Consider the following 13,242-nt stretch of genomic DNA (forward strand, 5'->3'; position numbering starts at 1 on the left):
GGATCGCTGTGAGTTCGAGGCCAGCCTGGTCTACAAAGTGAGTTCAGGATGGCCAAGGCTACACAGAGAAACCCTGTCTTGAAAAAAAAAATCATACATTTAAAAATGCTCACTGTCTGAGTCCCAAGTTGCCTTCTGGAGCTCTGGCTACAGCCGCAGACTCGGGAAAAGAGCAGCAACCCAGTGTTTGCCATCTGACCATTGGAGGCCCTCGCTGTCCAGGAAGGCCCTCCCACTCATTTGGTGACCTCTGGCTCCTTTTCAGGGGCAGGTGTTGCTTGGCACTGTGGGAGCCTTTAACTGGTCTGGGGGTGCGCTGCTCTACAACACACAAAATAGTCGGGGCCGCTTCCTAAACCAGACAGCTGAGGACTCTGGGACTGCACAGTACAGCTATCTCGGTAAGGGCAGGGGTCTGGTGGATCCAGATGGGACTAGGGTGGGGTGTGTGGCCTGGGTCCAGGTAAGGAGGCTAGGAGGAAAGGGCTCTGGAGGATAGTGGGTGGGCAGGGTGTGGGTGGGGCCTGGAGGGGGGAAGGCAAAGCCAAGAGTGCAGTGAAACCTAGCAAATGAATGGGGCCTGGAGGTTGGGCAAGGGGCAAGAGTAGTTCCTGTCTTCTGGGGGAGGGGCTAGGAGACTGGCTTGGAAGCTAACCCAGGGACACCAAGAGCTTGCTTTCTTGTGAGCATATTAAGATTCTTGGTGGAGTCAGGCAGTGGTGAGTCTCATGGGTCACACGCTATCAGGTGATCAGACCTCACGGACCCTGAGATTGAGAATTAGGAATGGAGACAGGGTGGCCTGTGCACTCTGAATAAGAGGGAATTGGGACATCTCTGTTAATAACAGTACTGAGTACCACTCCCCGTCCTTCATCCTGGTTCTCGAATACAATGCTCATGTGCTGAAGGAGTGTCATCACCCAAGTACATATGTGTGAGGGCACACATCATGTCACTGTCAGTGCAGAAGTGGAACATGTGCCTGGGATGATGGAGTTGAAGGGAGAGGCTGGAGGTGGGATGCGAGTGTTTGCAGTCACACCGCTCTGGCTCTAGGTTATTCGGTGGCAGTGTTACGCAAGGCCGGGGGCTTCTCCTACGTGGCAGGGGCTCCAAGGCACAAGCTTCGCGGGGCCGTGTTTGAGCTCCAGCAGCAGGACAGAGAGGACACCTTTGTACAACAGATGGAAGGAGAGCAGGTATCTCCTGGAGAAGTCACCTTTCCACCATAGGGGCCCTGAGGTCCTGGGGAGAAGGGTGGGCCAGGGTGGGCCGGCCCCGCCCCACCCCTCCTTGGGCGAGGCTCGGGCCTGGGAGTAATTCCGTGGCCCTGGTGTCTGGAGCATCCCCAGTTCGCTGCTCCAGGAAGACCTTAAGCAAGTGGGTCTAGCCGTGGAGAGGGTGGAAAGGGGTCCTCCCCCATCCTCACGAGTGCTAAGTTCTCGCTGCGATGTAGATGGGGTCCTACTTTGGCTCTGAGCTGTGCCCTGTGGATACCAACATGGATGGAACCACAGATTTTCTGCTGGTGGCTGCTCCATTTTACCACATTCGTGGAGAAGAAGGCAGAGTCTATGTGTACCACGTTCATGAGCAGGTGAGTGCTCAGGCTCACGAGCTTGCCAAGGCTGCGCCTGCGCGGGCAGTGGAGGTTGGATGGGCCTGACATCTGCTTGGTGAGAGTGGACAGTGGACAGTGGACAGTGGGTGTTACGGGTGTGTGGCCGTTCCCATCTCTTACCTGGGTGATTGTTGGTAGCATCTGTCATAGTTGCCCAAGTATACGGAATGCTTGTTCCGGTCACACTTGTTTCTCACAGTATCCACAGCAATGGCTCTCACTCTCACATGACCAAAGAAGAGGATGGGATTCAGTGAGCTAGTGACACTGAGCCTTGCTCAGGCTTTCCCAGCAAGGGTATGGGGAGCTGTGACTGGTCCCTGAGCCTCTTTATTGCTAATGTAGCTAATGGGAACAGAGGGGCAGGCTCCAGGTCCTGAACTTTTTTTTTTTTTGGTATGTTTGTTTGTTGGTTTTGTTTTTTCTGAGACAGGTTTCTCTGTGTTAACAGCCTTGGCTGTCCTGGACTCCCTTTGTAGACCAGGCTGGCCTCAAACTCAGAGATCCATCTGCCTCTGCCTCCCGAGTGCTGGGATTAAAGGCGTGCGCCACCACCGCCCCGCCAGGTCCTGACTTAGCTTTACTCTAGGCTCAGTTCCCTTGTCTTTTCTCAGCCTCAGACGCCTGCTGGAGAGTGGGAACCAATGAGAGGAAGCATGCCCTCAAGGTGGTCCTGGGGTGGTTGCCCTGCACACCTGTCTTGGGGACTGACCTGTTGGTTCGCGTTGCAGGATGCTTCCTTCTCCTTGGCATACACACTGAGTGGGCACCCTGGGCTCACCAATAGCCGCTTCGGCTTTGCCATGGCCGCCGTGGGGGATATCAACCAAGATAAATTCACAGATGTGGCCATCGGGGCCCCTCTGGAGGGCTTTGGGGCAGGCGACGGGGCCAGCTATGGCAGCGTGTACATCTATAACGGACACTCAGATGGCCTCCATGTCAGTGCTTCCCAGGTGACTGTATGGGTTGTTTCTTGCTTCTTCTCTGGGCTTTAAACCTCCCAGAGACAGAATGAGCTAAAGCCCCGAGCCAGTCCTAAGTGCTGGGCCAGCCTCTGGTGGTGGAGAATGCTAGGGAAGGCCGGAGTCACCTCTTCTTTTGCCTCTGGTTCTTGTCTCCATCCAGCACCCCATATTGAGGCCCCACCCCACCCCCTTCAGCTGCTTCCTAAGCACTTCCTCCAGGATGTCCCTAGGCCTCTTACTCTTACACATCTCAGTCCATAGCCTGTCAGCTGCCACATCCTAATGTTAGCTCTGTTCGCCCCCACCCCGACACACACACACACACACACACACACACACACACACACACACACACACACACACACACACACACACACCATGGCATCAGTTTAGGCCTTCCATCCTCTCCTGGGCCCCAGCTCCCACCTTCAGCCCATCTTCTCCCTTCACTTCCAGGGATGCTTCAAAACTCATCCTGATGAGGTCACTTCTGAAGAGCCTTTCCTGACACGCCCCCAGGCCCCCAGCCCCCTCCCTCCCCCCTCCCCGCCGCCCCCAGCCTACATGAGGCCTCTTTGCACTTACATCCCCTTAGCTCCTCCTACCTCACCCGACCCTTTCACTGTGTCCTCAGAGCATGCTGCTCTTTCCTCCATTGTGCCCCCCTTCCCTCCCGCCCCCCTCCCTGCATGTGTCTTCCTCAGAGACAGTTCACTGGCAGGGTGGGAAGGTGGGTAGCGCTGCTGGAGGGCCTAGCGGGTGAAGCTTCTCTTTCTCCTTCCACAGCGGATCAGCGCCTCCTCCGTGGCCTTGGGACTCCACTACTTTGGCATGTCTGTGTCTGGTGGTTTAGATTTCAATGGCGACCGCCTTGCTGACATCACGGTCGGCTCTCGGGACCAGGCAGTTGTACTCCGGTAGGGGTCTTCCCTGCCTTTTTGTGACTTAAGCCCCAGCTTCACCCTTTGCTCTACACTCTATGGGCCCTGCAGATTCCAGGCACCAAGGGAGGGGAGAAATGTGGGATGGGGCACGGGTTCCGGGACCTGCCTGGGTGAGTTTGCTCCTCAGCTCTCAACAGTATGACTTGGGGTGGGCTCGCGAGTTCGAAGTCCCAACTCTCTTAGCCACAGCTGGGATTAATGACGGTGCTTACCTCATATGGCCAGAAGGCTTACATGGAGGAGTACTCAAGGTGGGCAGCATAGTTGGCCGGTTGGGCAGGGGGCATGCTGTGAATTTCAGAGCTGTGGCTCCAAGACCTTGTATACCCAGCCCTCCTGAGAGTTCCACACCTGCTGTTTGCTCACCAAAATCTCCATGTGAGCAGGTCTCCTCCTCACCTTCCAGTTCCCGGTCTGCCCCTCCCCCAGGCTCCTGTTGCCGCAAATGGTACCACATTACCGACCTAGAGAGTGAGGGTTCGAGTCCAGGGTTGGGCCTGGTGGCCTCAGCTACTTAGGAGGCCGAGGCAGGTGGATCACCAGCTCGAGGCGCTCTGGCCTACAGAGGACAAAAGCTCCGTCCAGGCGTCTTCATCCTTCCTCCATCATCCCATCTATAGCTTTTTTGGTTGACTCTGACTCTGAAACACTTTGCAGCACTGGGGGGCTGTCATCTTTAGCCAGGACGACCATGTAGACTTCCCTGTGCTGTCAAACTCTACTGCCTAACACCTCTCAATGGCTCCCACCTGAGTACAATTCCTGCTCCTTGTCACAGCCTACAGTGCTGTCTGCCATTGGCCCTGTCCACCCTCCTACTCCCAGCTCTTGTCACCACGTCTGTTTCACTCCAGTCTCTCTGACCTTCACGTAGCTGGCTTTTTCTTGCTCTTATTCTCAAGACTTCCTTATCAGGTAGCCTTCGTTTAATCACCTTATCCTATTACAGCGTCACCTGGACCTTGTATTTCTCTATTCCTGTTTATGGTCAATTGTCTGCGTCCCCAATGAAGGCAAAGCCTCACCTCTTTCCCTCCCGCTAACATATCCTGAGCGACTCTGCGCCCCTGCAATGTTGCGGACGTTGAATGTGGCAGGATCTGTGCTTACTTCTTGTGGGCCTCTTTGCTGTCTTCTTTAGCTCACGGCCTGTGGTTGACCTGAACGTGTTTATGACCTTTACCCCCGATGCGGTGCCCATGGTCTTCACCGACGCGATGGAAGTAGAGCTGTGTTTTGAAGTTGACTCCTCAGGCACAGCCTCTGAGCCAGGTAATGGCTGCCTGGTGGGCATCCTGCTCTTGTGGTCTTTCCTGATTGGTTGTAGGGACTCATAAAGGCCATGGCGGCGGCTACCCCATCTTTGCCTGCTGGGCCCCACCTGAGCATTACAGAGCTCCCAGAAGAAGCACTCTCTCTCCACGGAGAACCTGGCTGCTCATCCACTCCTTACCTGGGGGTATATTTTCAGAAGGAAAAAGGCCAGAGGGAGGAGGGCATGGCTGTCCCAGACCAGTGTGCAAGAGCTCCCTCCCAGCAGTCTCCCAGGTTTAAACCCCATGAACAATTCTCTTGGGTGAAGGTCATGACCAACCCCATGGGTAGAAAATGACAGCCTGGCTGGGTATGGTAGTGCGAGCTTGTGATCCCAGCACATGGGAGATGGGGGAAGGATCAAGAGTTCAAGGTCATGTTCAGCTACAGATTGAGTTCAAAGCCAGCCTGGGATGCATGAGAGCCTGTTTCAAAAAGGCAAGAATCAAGTCAGACTTACTATTCCCAGGACACAGAGGCTACTCTGTGCCCCTGTCACAGGGCAGGGGTCCTCCTCCTTGGTGACACCAGCAGGTGTCCATCTCTTGCTGGACCTTGGTTTCTGTTCTGTACAGTAAGGGACTTGATCCAGACTATCTTCAAGATGTTTCCAGCTTTGCTCTGCTCAGATTTCATGTCATGATTTCTCTCTCCGCTTACTCTACCTTTTCCCTCCTTCCCTTCCTCCTCCCTCCTGCTCTTCCTCCCCCTCTTCTCCTTCCCCTCCCCCATACTTCTACCTCATTCTTCTGGTGGCTGTCTTAGGGTATCTATTGTTGTGATAAAAAGCACCATGGCCAAGAGTGTCTTGGGGAGGAAAGGGTTGTCTTTTTTTCAACTTACAGTTTGTGGTCCATCGCCCAGAAAATTCAAGGCCAGAACTCAAGGCAAGAGCCTGGAAATAGGAGCAAGAGCAGAAGCCATGGAAGAGCATTGCTTACTGGCTAGCTCCTTGTGGCCTGCTCAGCCTGCTCTCTTACAGGACCACCAGCCCAGGGATGCTACTGCTCACAGTGAGCTAGGCCCTCCCACACTGAGCATCACTGAGCATCACTAGAGGAAATGCACCGCAGGCTTGCCCACAGGCCAGTCTGGTGGGGACATTATTTTCTCAGTTAGGTTCTGTCTTCCAAAGCACACCAGCTTGTGTCAGGTTGACATGAACCCAGCCAGCTCACCTGCATAAACCCTTCTTTGCCTGAGGAAAGTTGGATTCAACTCATGTGCTGGGTGTGGGCGCAGAACACTGAGAGACCGTGGCCAGGTCCACCAGAGAAATGGGGGGTGGGGGGTGGGTGGGAATCACCTTCAGAATGATGAATACCTGGGCTTAATCCCAGCACTTGGGAGGCAGAGGCAGTGGATCTCTGAATTCAAGGCAAGTTTGGTTTACATAGCAAGTTCCAGACAGTAAGACCTGTCTCAAAAACAAGCAAACAAACAAACGAACAAACACCCAAAACCCTAGGGGTCTGACCGCAGGAGCTCACAGAGCTACCTCAGGCTGGGGTTCTCTCTCTGCTTGGGCCCTTTCCTTTCCCAGCCTCATAAGAAAGTCTGGTCTCCAACCCCAGGCCTTAGAGAGATGTCACTCAACTTCACGGTGGATGTGGATGTGACCAAGCAGAGGCAGAGGCTGCGATGTGCAGACTCAAGCGGTTGTCAGAGCTGCCTTAGGAAGTGGGGCACGGAGCCCTCTCTGTGTGAACACTTCTCACTCATCCCCACGGAGGAGGAGGTAAGTAGAGAATTCAGACAACACCCCAGAGAAGGTGTCTGCGCTGCAGGAGCCTCTCCACACAGACAACTGAGGTGACTGAAGCAGCTGTAACACACTGAGAACCACAAAGTGACACTGGAAGTATAATCCTACCAGAAGTCCACACTAAAGACCCTTGGGCTGTGGGTGTGGCTCCGTGGTACGGTGCCTGCTTTGCATGCTCTGCATGTGTGAGGCCCTAGGTTTAGTCCACTGGGAGGGAAGACGCTAAGGAAGAAGGGAGAAAGAGCAGGAGAGAGGGAAAGGCATCTACCAAAACTGAACACAGACAACAACGGCACTGAGCTTCCTAGAGGCTGGATGAAGAGGGGAATATGGTTTCCGTATGTTGTCTAATCTTACCTGATAGTTACAGCAAGCTGAAGGGCCTTGAGTGAATCCACAATGGAAAAATTAACAATTAAGGTCAGTGGTTAAGAGCACCGACTGCTCTTCCACAGGATCCAGGTTTGATTCCTAGCACCCACATGGCGGCTCACAACCACCTGTAGCTCCCCAGTTCAAGGGGCTCCGATGCCCTCTAATGACTTCTAAAGGCACTGGGTACTCACATGGTGCAGAGACATGCCTACAGGCAAAACACCTATACACATACACAAAGAAACATTTTTTTAGAGGCAGAAGTGGAAAGATAGCATTATTTTTAAAGGTTATTTAAAAAAAGAACTCAGGAGCTGGGCGTGGTGGTGCACGCCTTTATTCCCAGCACTCGAGAGGCAGAGGTAGGTGGATCGCTGTGAGTTCGAGGCCAGCCTGGTCTACAAAGTGAGTCCAGGATGGCCAAGGTGCCACAGAGAAACCCTGTCTCAAAAAACCAAAATAAAGAAAGAAAGAAATAAAGAAAGAAAGAACTCTTGGTGAAGATTGTGAGAGTTTTGTTTTGTTTTGTTTTTGTTTTTGTTTTATTTTCTGAGACAGGGTTTCTCTGTGGAGCCTTGGCTGTCCTGGACCTACTTTATAGACCAGGCTGTCCTCGAACTCACAGTGATCCACCTGCCTCTGCCTCCCAAGTGCTGGGACTAAAGGTGTACACCACCACGTCTAGAAAGGACTTTTTTTTTTTTTTAATTATTTTAAATTTTATTTTATGTGCATTGGTGTGAGGTGTCAGATCACCCAGAACTGGAGTTGCAGGCAGTTGTGAGCTGCCATGTGGGTGCTGGGAATTGAACCTGGGTCCTTGGAAGAGCAGACAGGGCTCTTAACCTCTGAGCCATCTCTCTAGCCCCGAGGTATGGCTTTTTTAAAAGTGGCCTTGCCAGAACTCAGAGTCTAATAGGTCTTAGAACTTTGGATTATATGGACTGTTTATTTCAGAAAACAAACTCATGGATTCTGCTTTAAGTGCACTTTTGTTACTCGGCTTAGGAAAGTTTCTAGAACATCTATGGCCCTCTCAAAATAAAGGCATAGAGCTAGAGAGATAGCTCTGTGATTAGGAGTACATATTGCTTTTCTAGAGGACCTGACATTGGTTTCCAGCGCCACATTGAAGGGGCTTGTGAATCCAGCTCTGAGGACCCAATGCCTCTGGCCTTCTTAGGCACCAGCACTCAGGTGCACATACTGCCCCCCAACATATACCTAATTAAAATAATAAAATAAATCTTTTTTTTAAAAAAAGCCTAACTATATTCTATCAGGCACCCAGGTTCATTTGCTCCTGTGTGCTACACTTTTATTTGTTTGCTTATTTATGCCTTCCACAGTGTATGTGTGGAGGTCAGAGGACATCCTGTGCGGCCAGTTCTCTCCTTCTACCATGTGGGCTCTGGGAATTGATCTCAGGTTGTCAGGTGTGGGAGCAACTCTTTGACACACTGAGCCATCCCACCAGCCCTCAGTGCTCTTATTCTGACAGGAAAGCTCGTTTAAATGGGGTGTAGCAAATGGCCTTCCCTGCTCGCCCGCCGCCTAATTTCAGTTGTCGCCCCTCAGTACCCCTGGGGGAGCTTTGTTAACTCACACGTGGCTAGGGCTCCTTCCTGCTTGTCCTCTATGCAAACTCTAAGTTAGAATCCCTCTGTGACTGAGGTGACAACCATAAAGAGCCTTGAAACCCAAGGGTGGGACAGATTGGGGAAACGTCTCTGAAGCTCTTGGTGGCTTGCTTGAGGGACATCTCCCCTCTGCCTGAGTCCTTGGAAGACTTCCGGGTCATATCTCTGACCTCGCCTTCCTCTCCACCCACAGCTTTGTGAGGGGGACTGCTTTTCCAACATCACCATCAAGGTCAGCTACAAGTTCCAGACACCTGAGGAATGGAGTGACACCCCCAACCCCATCCTGGACCACTACAAGGAACCCTCTGCCATCTTCCAGGTGACTCTGTCCACAAGAAGGACCCAATCATCTTGGGGGGGAGGGGGACACATCCCACATGAAACACCTGCTTACCTTACTTCAAAGATGGTTAGAGTTGTGAGGGAGGGTCTTCAGACTGTCGGTGGGGAAGTGGGGCCCCTGAGATGGCTGCTGGTCGTTGCTCACTGTTGGGTCTCTAACTGCTGCCCTGGCCTTCTTCACCAAATGTGCTCCCTAAGTGCTTAGTGGTGCACATGGCTACACTGCACTGGGGCTCTCGCTTTGCACGGTATCTGAAGGTGGTGTGGTGGGCCCCTTGGGGCTAGACTGGAGCTAGCCTCTGAGCTGCTGTGAGCTGTAGAAAGAAAGCCCCTGGACATGCTTGCTTGCTCAGGGCCTTGATGCTGAGGTGTCTGGCCCACCAAGCCTGCACCTACCTCTACCCTGGTGCCCATCAGTGCAGCTGGGACAGGCAGGTAGTATCACAGAAACCTTTTCATGATCAAGGAAAGATAAATGAGCTTAATTTTCTTTCTTTCTTTCTTTTTTTTTTTTTGTTTTTCGAGACAGGGTTTCTCTGTGTAGCCTTGACTGTCCTGGACTCGCTCTGTAGACCAGGCTGGCCTCGAACTCACAGCGATCCGCCTGCCTCTGCCTCCCGAGTGCTGGGATTAAAGGCGTGCGCCACCACGCCCGGCTGAGCTGAATTTTCTAATCCTGTCATACCTAAGGGGATGTGTCCTTCCCCAGGCTGTGGCTCCCAGGGTACTCTGCCAATCTCCACCTGCAGAGTAAAGTCACCAGAGAGAAAGAAGTGATAACAAGAACACTAGAAAGTAGTAGTTAGCTGGGCCTGGTGGCTCATGACTTTAATCCCAGCACTCGGGAGGCAGAGGCAGGCGGATCGCTGTGAGTTCAGGGCCAGCCTGGTTTACAAAGCGAGTCTAGGACAGCCAAGACTACACAGAGGAACCCCATCTTGAGGAAAAGGAAACAAACAGGGGGAAAAAAAAAGGAAGGAAAGAAAGAAAGAAGTAGTTGGTGGTGTGGTGTCGCACTCTAACTCCAGCATCCAGGGAGAACAAACTGAGGGCAGATCTCTATGAGTTCGAAACCAGTTAAGTCTACATAGCAAGTCCAGGCCATACTGTGCTACATAGTGAGACTCTGTCAAAAACAAAAACAAAAACAACAACAACAACAAAAAAAACCGGAAGATTTCTCATTTGATAGTAAGTTACAGATCTGATACCTCTTTACCCCCATGCTCAGTATACACTTGCTAAAAACAAGACCTTTCTCTGCCATCACACAGTGAGTGAAACCAGATTAACACTGATGGAATACTGCTATCTACTGTACAAGTTCACTCACATTTTGCCTGATATCCTAGTAACTCGCTTTTTAGCAAAAGAAAAAAAAGTTCTGGGTGTGTAGCTCAGTTGGTAGAATGCTTGCCTGGGATACATGGAGCCTTAGGTTCCATTTTTAGCACTCAGTAAAACTAGGCCTGCTGCAGCACATGACTGTAATGCAGGAGCTAGAGGCAGAAAAACATAAGGTCAAGGTCATCGATAGTTGAACAGTGAGTTCAAGGCCAGCCTGAGCTATATGAGACCCTTTATCAGTCAATCAATAATAAATTAAAATAAATAAATATAGGATTTTTATTGTCAATTGTCTTAGTCACTTTGAATTTAGAATGATTGACTTAATGTCTTTCCTTGTCTTTATATTTATTTATTTTGATTTTTCTTTTTCCTTTTGGTTTTTGAGAGACAGGGTTTCTCTGTGTAGCCTTGGCTGTCCTGGACTCAGTTTGTAGACCAGGCTGGCCTCCAACTCATAGGGATCCACCTGCCTCTGCTTCCCGAGTTCTGAGATTAAAGGCTTGTGACACCACAGCCCAGCTGATTCTTCTTCTTTTAATTAATTTTACTTTGTTTTTTTTCAAGACAGTGTTTTTTTGTTTTTTTGTTTGTTTGTTTTCATGTAGCTCTGGCTGTCCTGGAACTCACTCTGTAGACCAGGCTAGCCTTGAACTCACAGAGATCTGCCTTCCTCTGCCTCCCTGAGTGCTGGGATTAAAGGCACATTTCTCCACCACCTGGCAAAGATGTATTGTTTTTTTGTTTTGTTTTGTTTTGGTTTGGTTTGTTTTGGTTTTTCGAGACAGGGTTTCTCTATGTAGCCTTGGCTGTCCTGGATTCGCTTTGTAGACCAGGCTGGCCTCAAACTCACAGCTATCTGCCTGCCTCTGCCTCCCAAGTGCTGGGATTAAAGGCATGTGCCACCACGCCCAGCACGAAAAGATGTATTGTATTTTATGTATGTGAGTGCTCTGTCTTCATGCATGCCCAAAGAGGGCATGAGATCCCATACAGATGGTTGTGAGCTACAATGTAGGTGCTGGGAATTGACTCAGGACTCTCTGGAAGAGCAGCTAGTGCTCTTCACCCCTGAGCCATCTCTCCAGCCCCCTTTATTTTTATTTTGAGATAGGGTCTCATATAGTCCAGGCTAGCCTTGAACTCCCTATATAACCAAGGATGCCCTTGAACTCCTGATCTTCCTGCTTCCATCTTCCAAGCAGCAGGACTACAGGCATTGGACGCCATACTCTGAGGACCCCTCACAGTTTTGAGGGTTGTAGCCTGTCTCTCAGTTGGCTTATTTCTGGTATTTCCTCACGGTGAGAGCCAGGCTGTGCATTTTGGCAGGTGCATCACAGAAGTAAAGTTGTGTCGGAGCACATCACATAGGAGGCACAGTATGGACAGAGTGCCTGCCATTCCTGCGTCCATTTTCCATTATAAATGAGTGTTTTAGGGAGAAAAGTTGAGATGTATATATCCTGCTTAACATCTATTTATAAGTTGTCATTGATTATTACCATGATGGTTTTGGAAAGAGATTGTAAACTATTTATCTCATCAAAAAGAGGGATGAGGGAAAAATAGGTTCTGTGAGGATGTGTTACAGCTGGGAGCTAAGGTAGGCTAACCCTGTTGTCTTTCATCAGGGTTGGATGGGGAAGGGGAAAGCACTTGCAAGCCTAGTGACCTGAGTTCAGTTCCCAGACCCCCTGACAGGGAGAGAACTGACTCCTGAGAGCTGCCCTTGGACCTCAACAGGGCCCTGTGGCATGCAGCTGCCCACACTCACATCACATGGACTGTATACAACATGCAGTCAAAATAAGTAATATTTACATTAAAAACAGGACTTGGGCCATGGGTTTCAACCTAAGCATCAAGAAAAACAAATAAGGCAGCACAAAATTGCCAATCCAGTTAGATCTCTGTATTGTGACTTTTTCCTTTCTTTCTTTCTTCTTCTTCTTCTTTTTTTTTTCTTTTTTTTCTTTTTTTTTTGAGACAGGTTTCTCTGTGTAGCCCTGGCTGTCCTGGAACTCACTGTATAGACCATTCTGACCTCAAACTCACTGAGATCCCCCTGCCTCTGCCTCTGCTGGGAGGCCTCACCCCCACCCCCCTCTACACTGTGACTTTTGTAAACAACATCTACACTTGCTGGGGGGCATGTGGTCTCCTTTCAAGCTCTGGGCCCCCACTCCAAGTGCAGCGCATGATGCTATCCCTGCAGAAAACTGCTCCTGTGATTGTCAGCTGCTGGGAAGCTATGAGCAAAAGACTCCTAAGCTGGGGAGCTGGCTGTTGCCTTCAGTACAAAAAACTAGATGTGGCTACTTTAAAACACTTGCTTTTTTTTTTTTCCACTCAAACTAAGACTTTTCAATCTTGAAGAGAACTTCTGAACCAAATGTGTCCTTTCTTTCTCTGTTTTTGACACAAGGTCTTGCTGTGTAGCCCAGACTTCAAACTCATCGTTCTACCGCAGTACCCCCAGGGCTAGGATTGCAAGCAAATGTGGTTGTCTGGTTGGATTTTGAGGTGTATGCAGAGTAACAAGGGGAGTAGTTAATTTGCCCATAAAACTGCCTTGCTGGAGGAGGGTGCTCCCGTGAATTCATGCTAGCGGTTTCTGCCTATATTCCAAAACTAAGATGCTTTCCTTCACAAAGGTTTTTCCTCCGCAGATGGTGGAGCAGATAGCTGCTTGAATGCTAGCGCTCAGTGCACACGATGCAAACATGACAGCATGCTTGACATTCCACTAAGGCCACCCTGTATTTGAGCTTGGGTAAAGGCTGAAGTCATAGTGTGCTCATGTTGTCTAGGAATGTCACACACACAGCTCTCTTGGCCATGTGGCAAAGTCCCAGCTGTCAGCCTTCACTCTCTTCAAGCAGTGCTTCTCTAAGCGGGAGGACGTGATGGGCTAGGA

General features: G+C 50.6%; 1 protein-coding gene across 2 annotated transcripts in view; it reads left to right on the top strand.

The window, feature by feature from the left end:
- ITGAE (integrin subunit alpha E) overlaps positions 1 to 13,242 on the top strand; it is a 61,017-nt gene that overhangs the window by 28,441 nt on the left and 19,334 nt on the right. For both annotated transcript variants that reach the window (XM_084751301.1, XM_084751302.1), the window contains exons 12-19: positions 266 to 401; positions 1,060 to 1,202; positions 1,460 to 1,600; positions 2,356 to 2,580; positions 3,379 to 3,509; positions 4,678 to 4,808; positions 6,425 to 6,588; positions 8,824 to 8,952. In XM_084751301.1, coding sequence (XP_084607427.1) covers positions 266 to 401; positions 1,060 to 1,202; positions 1,460 to 1,600; positions 2,356 to 2,580; positions 3,379 to 3,509; positions 4,678 to 4,808; positions 6,425 to 6,588; positions 8,824 to 8,952 — 1,200 coding nt within the window. The remainder of the gene's footprint in view (positions 1 to 265; positions 402 to 1,059; positions 1,203 to 1,459; positions 1,601 to 2,355; positions 2,581 to 3,378; positions 3,510 to 4,677; positions 4,809 to 6,424; positions 6,589 to 8,823; positions 8,953 to 13,242) is intronic.

This window comes from Acomys minous, assembly GCF_964271855.1.
Source record: "Acomys minous genome assembly, chromosome: 12".
In the NCBI taxonomy this organism is placed as follows: domain Eukaryota; kingdom Metazoa; phylum Chordata; class Mammalia; order Rodentia; family Muridae; genus Acomys; species Acomys minous.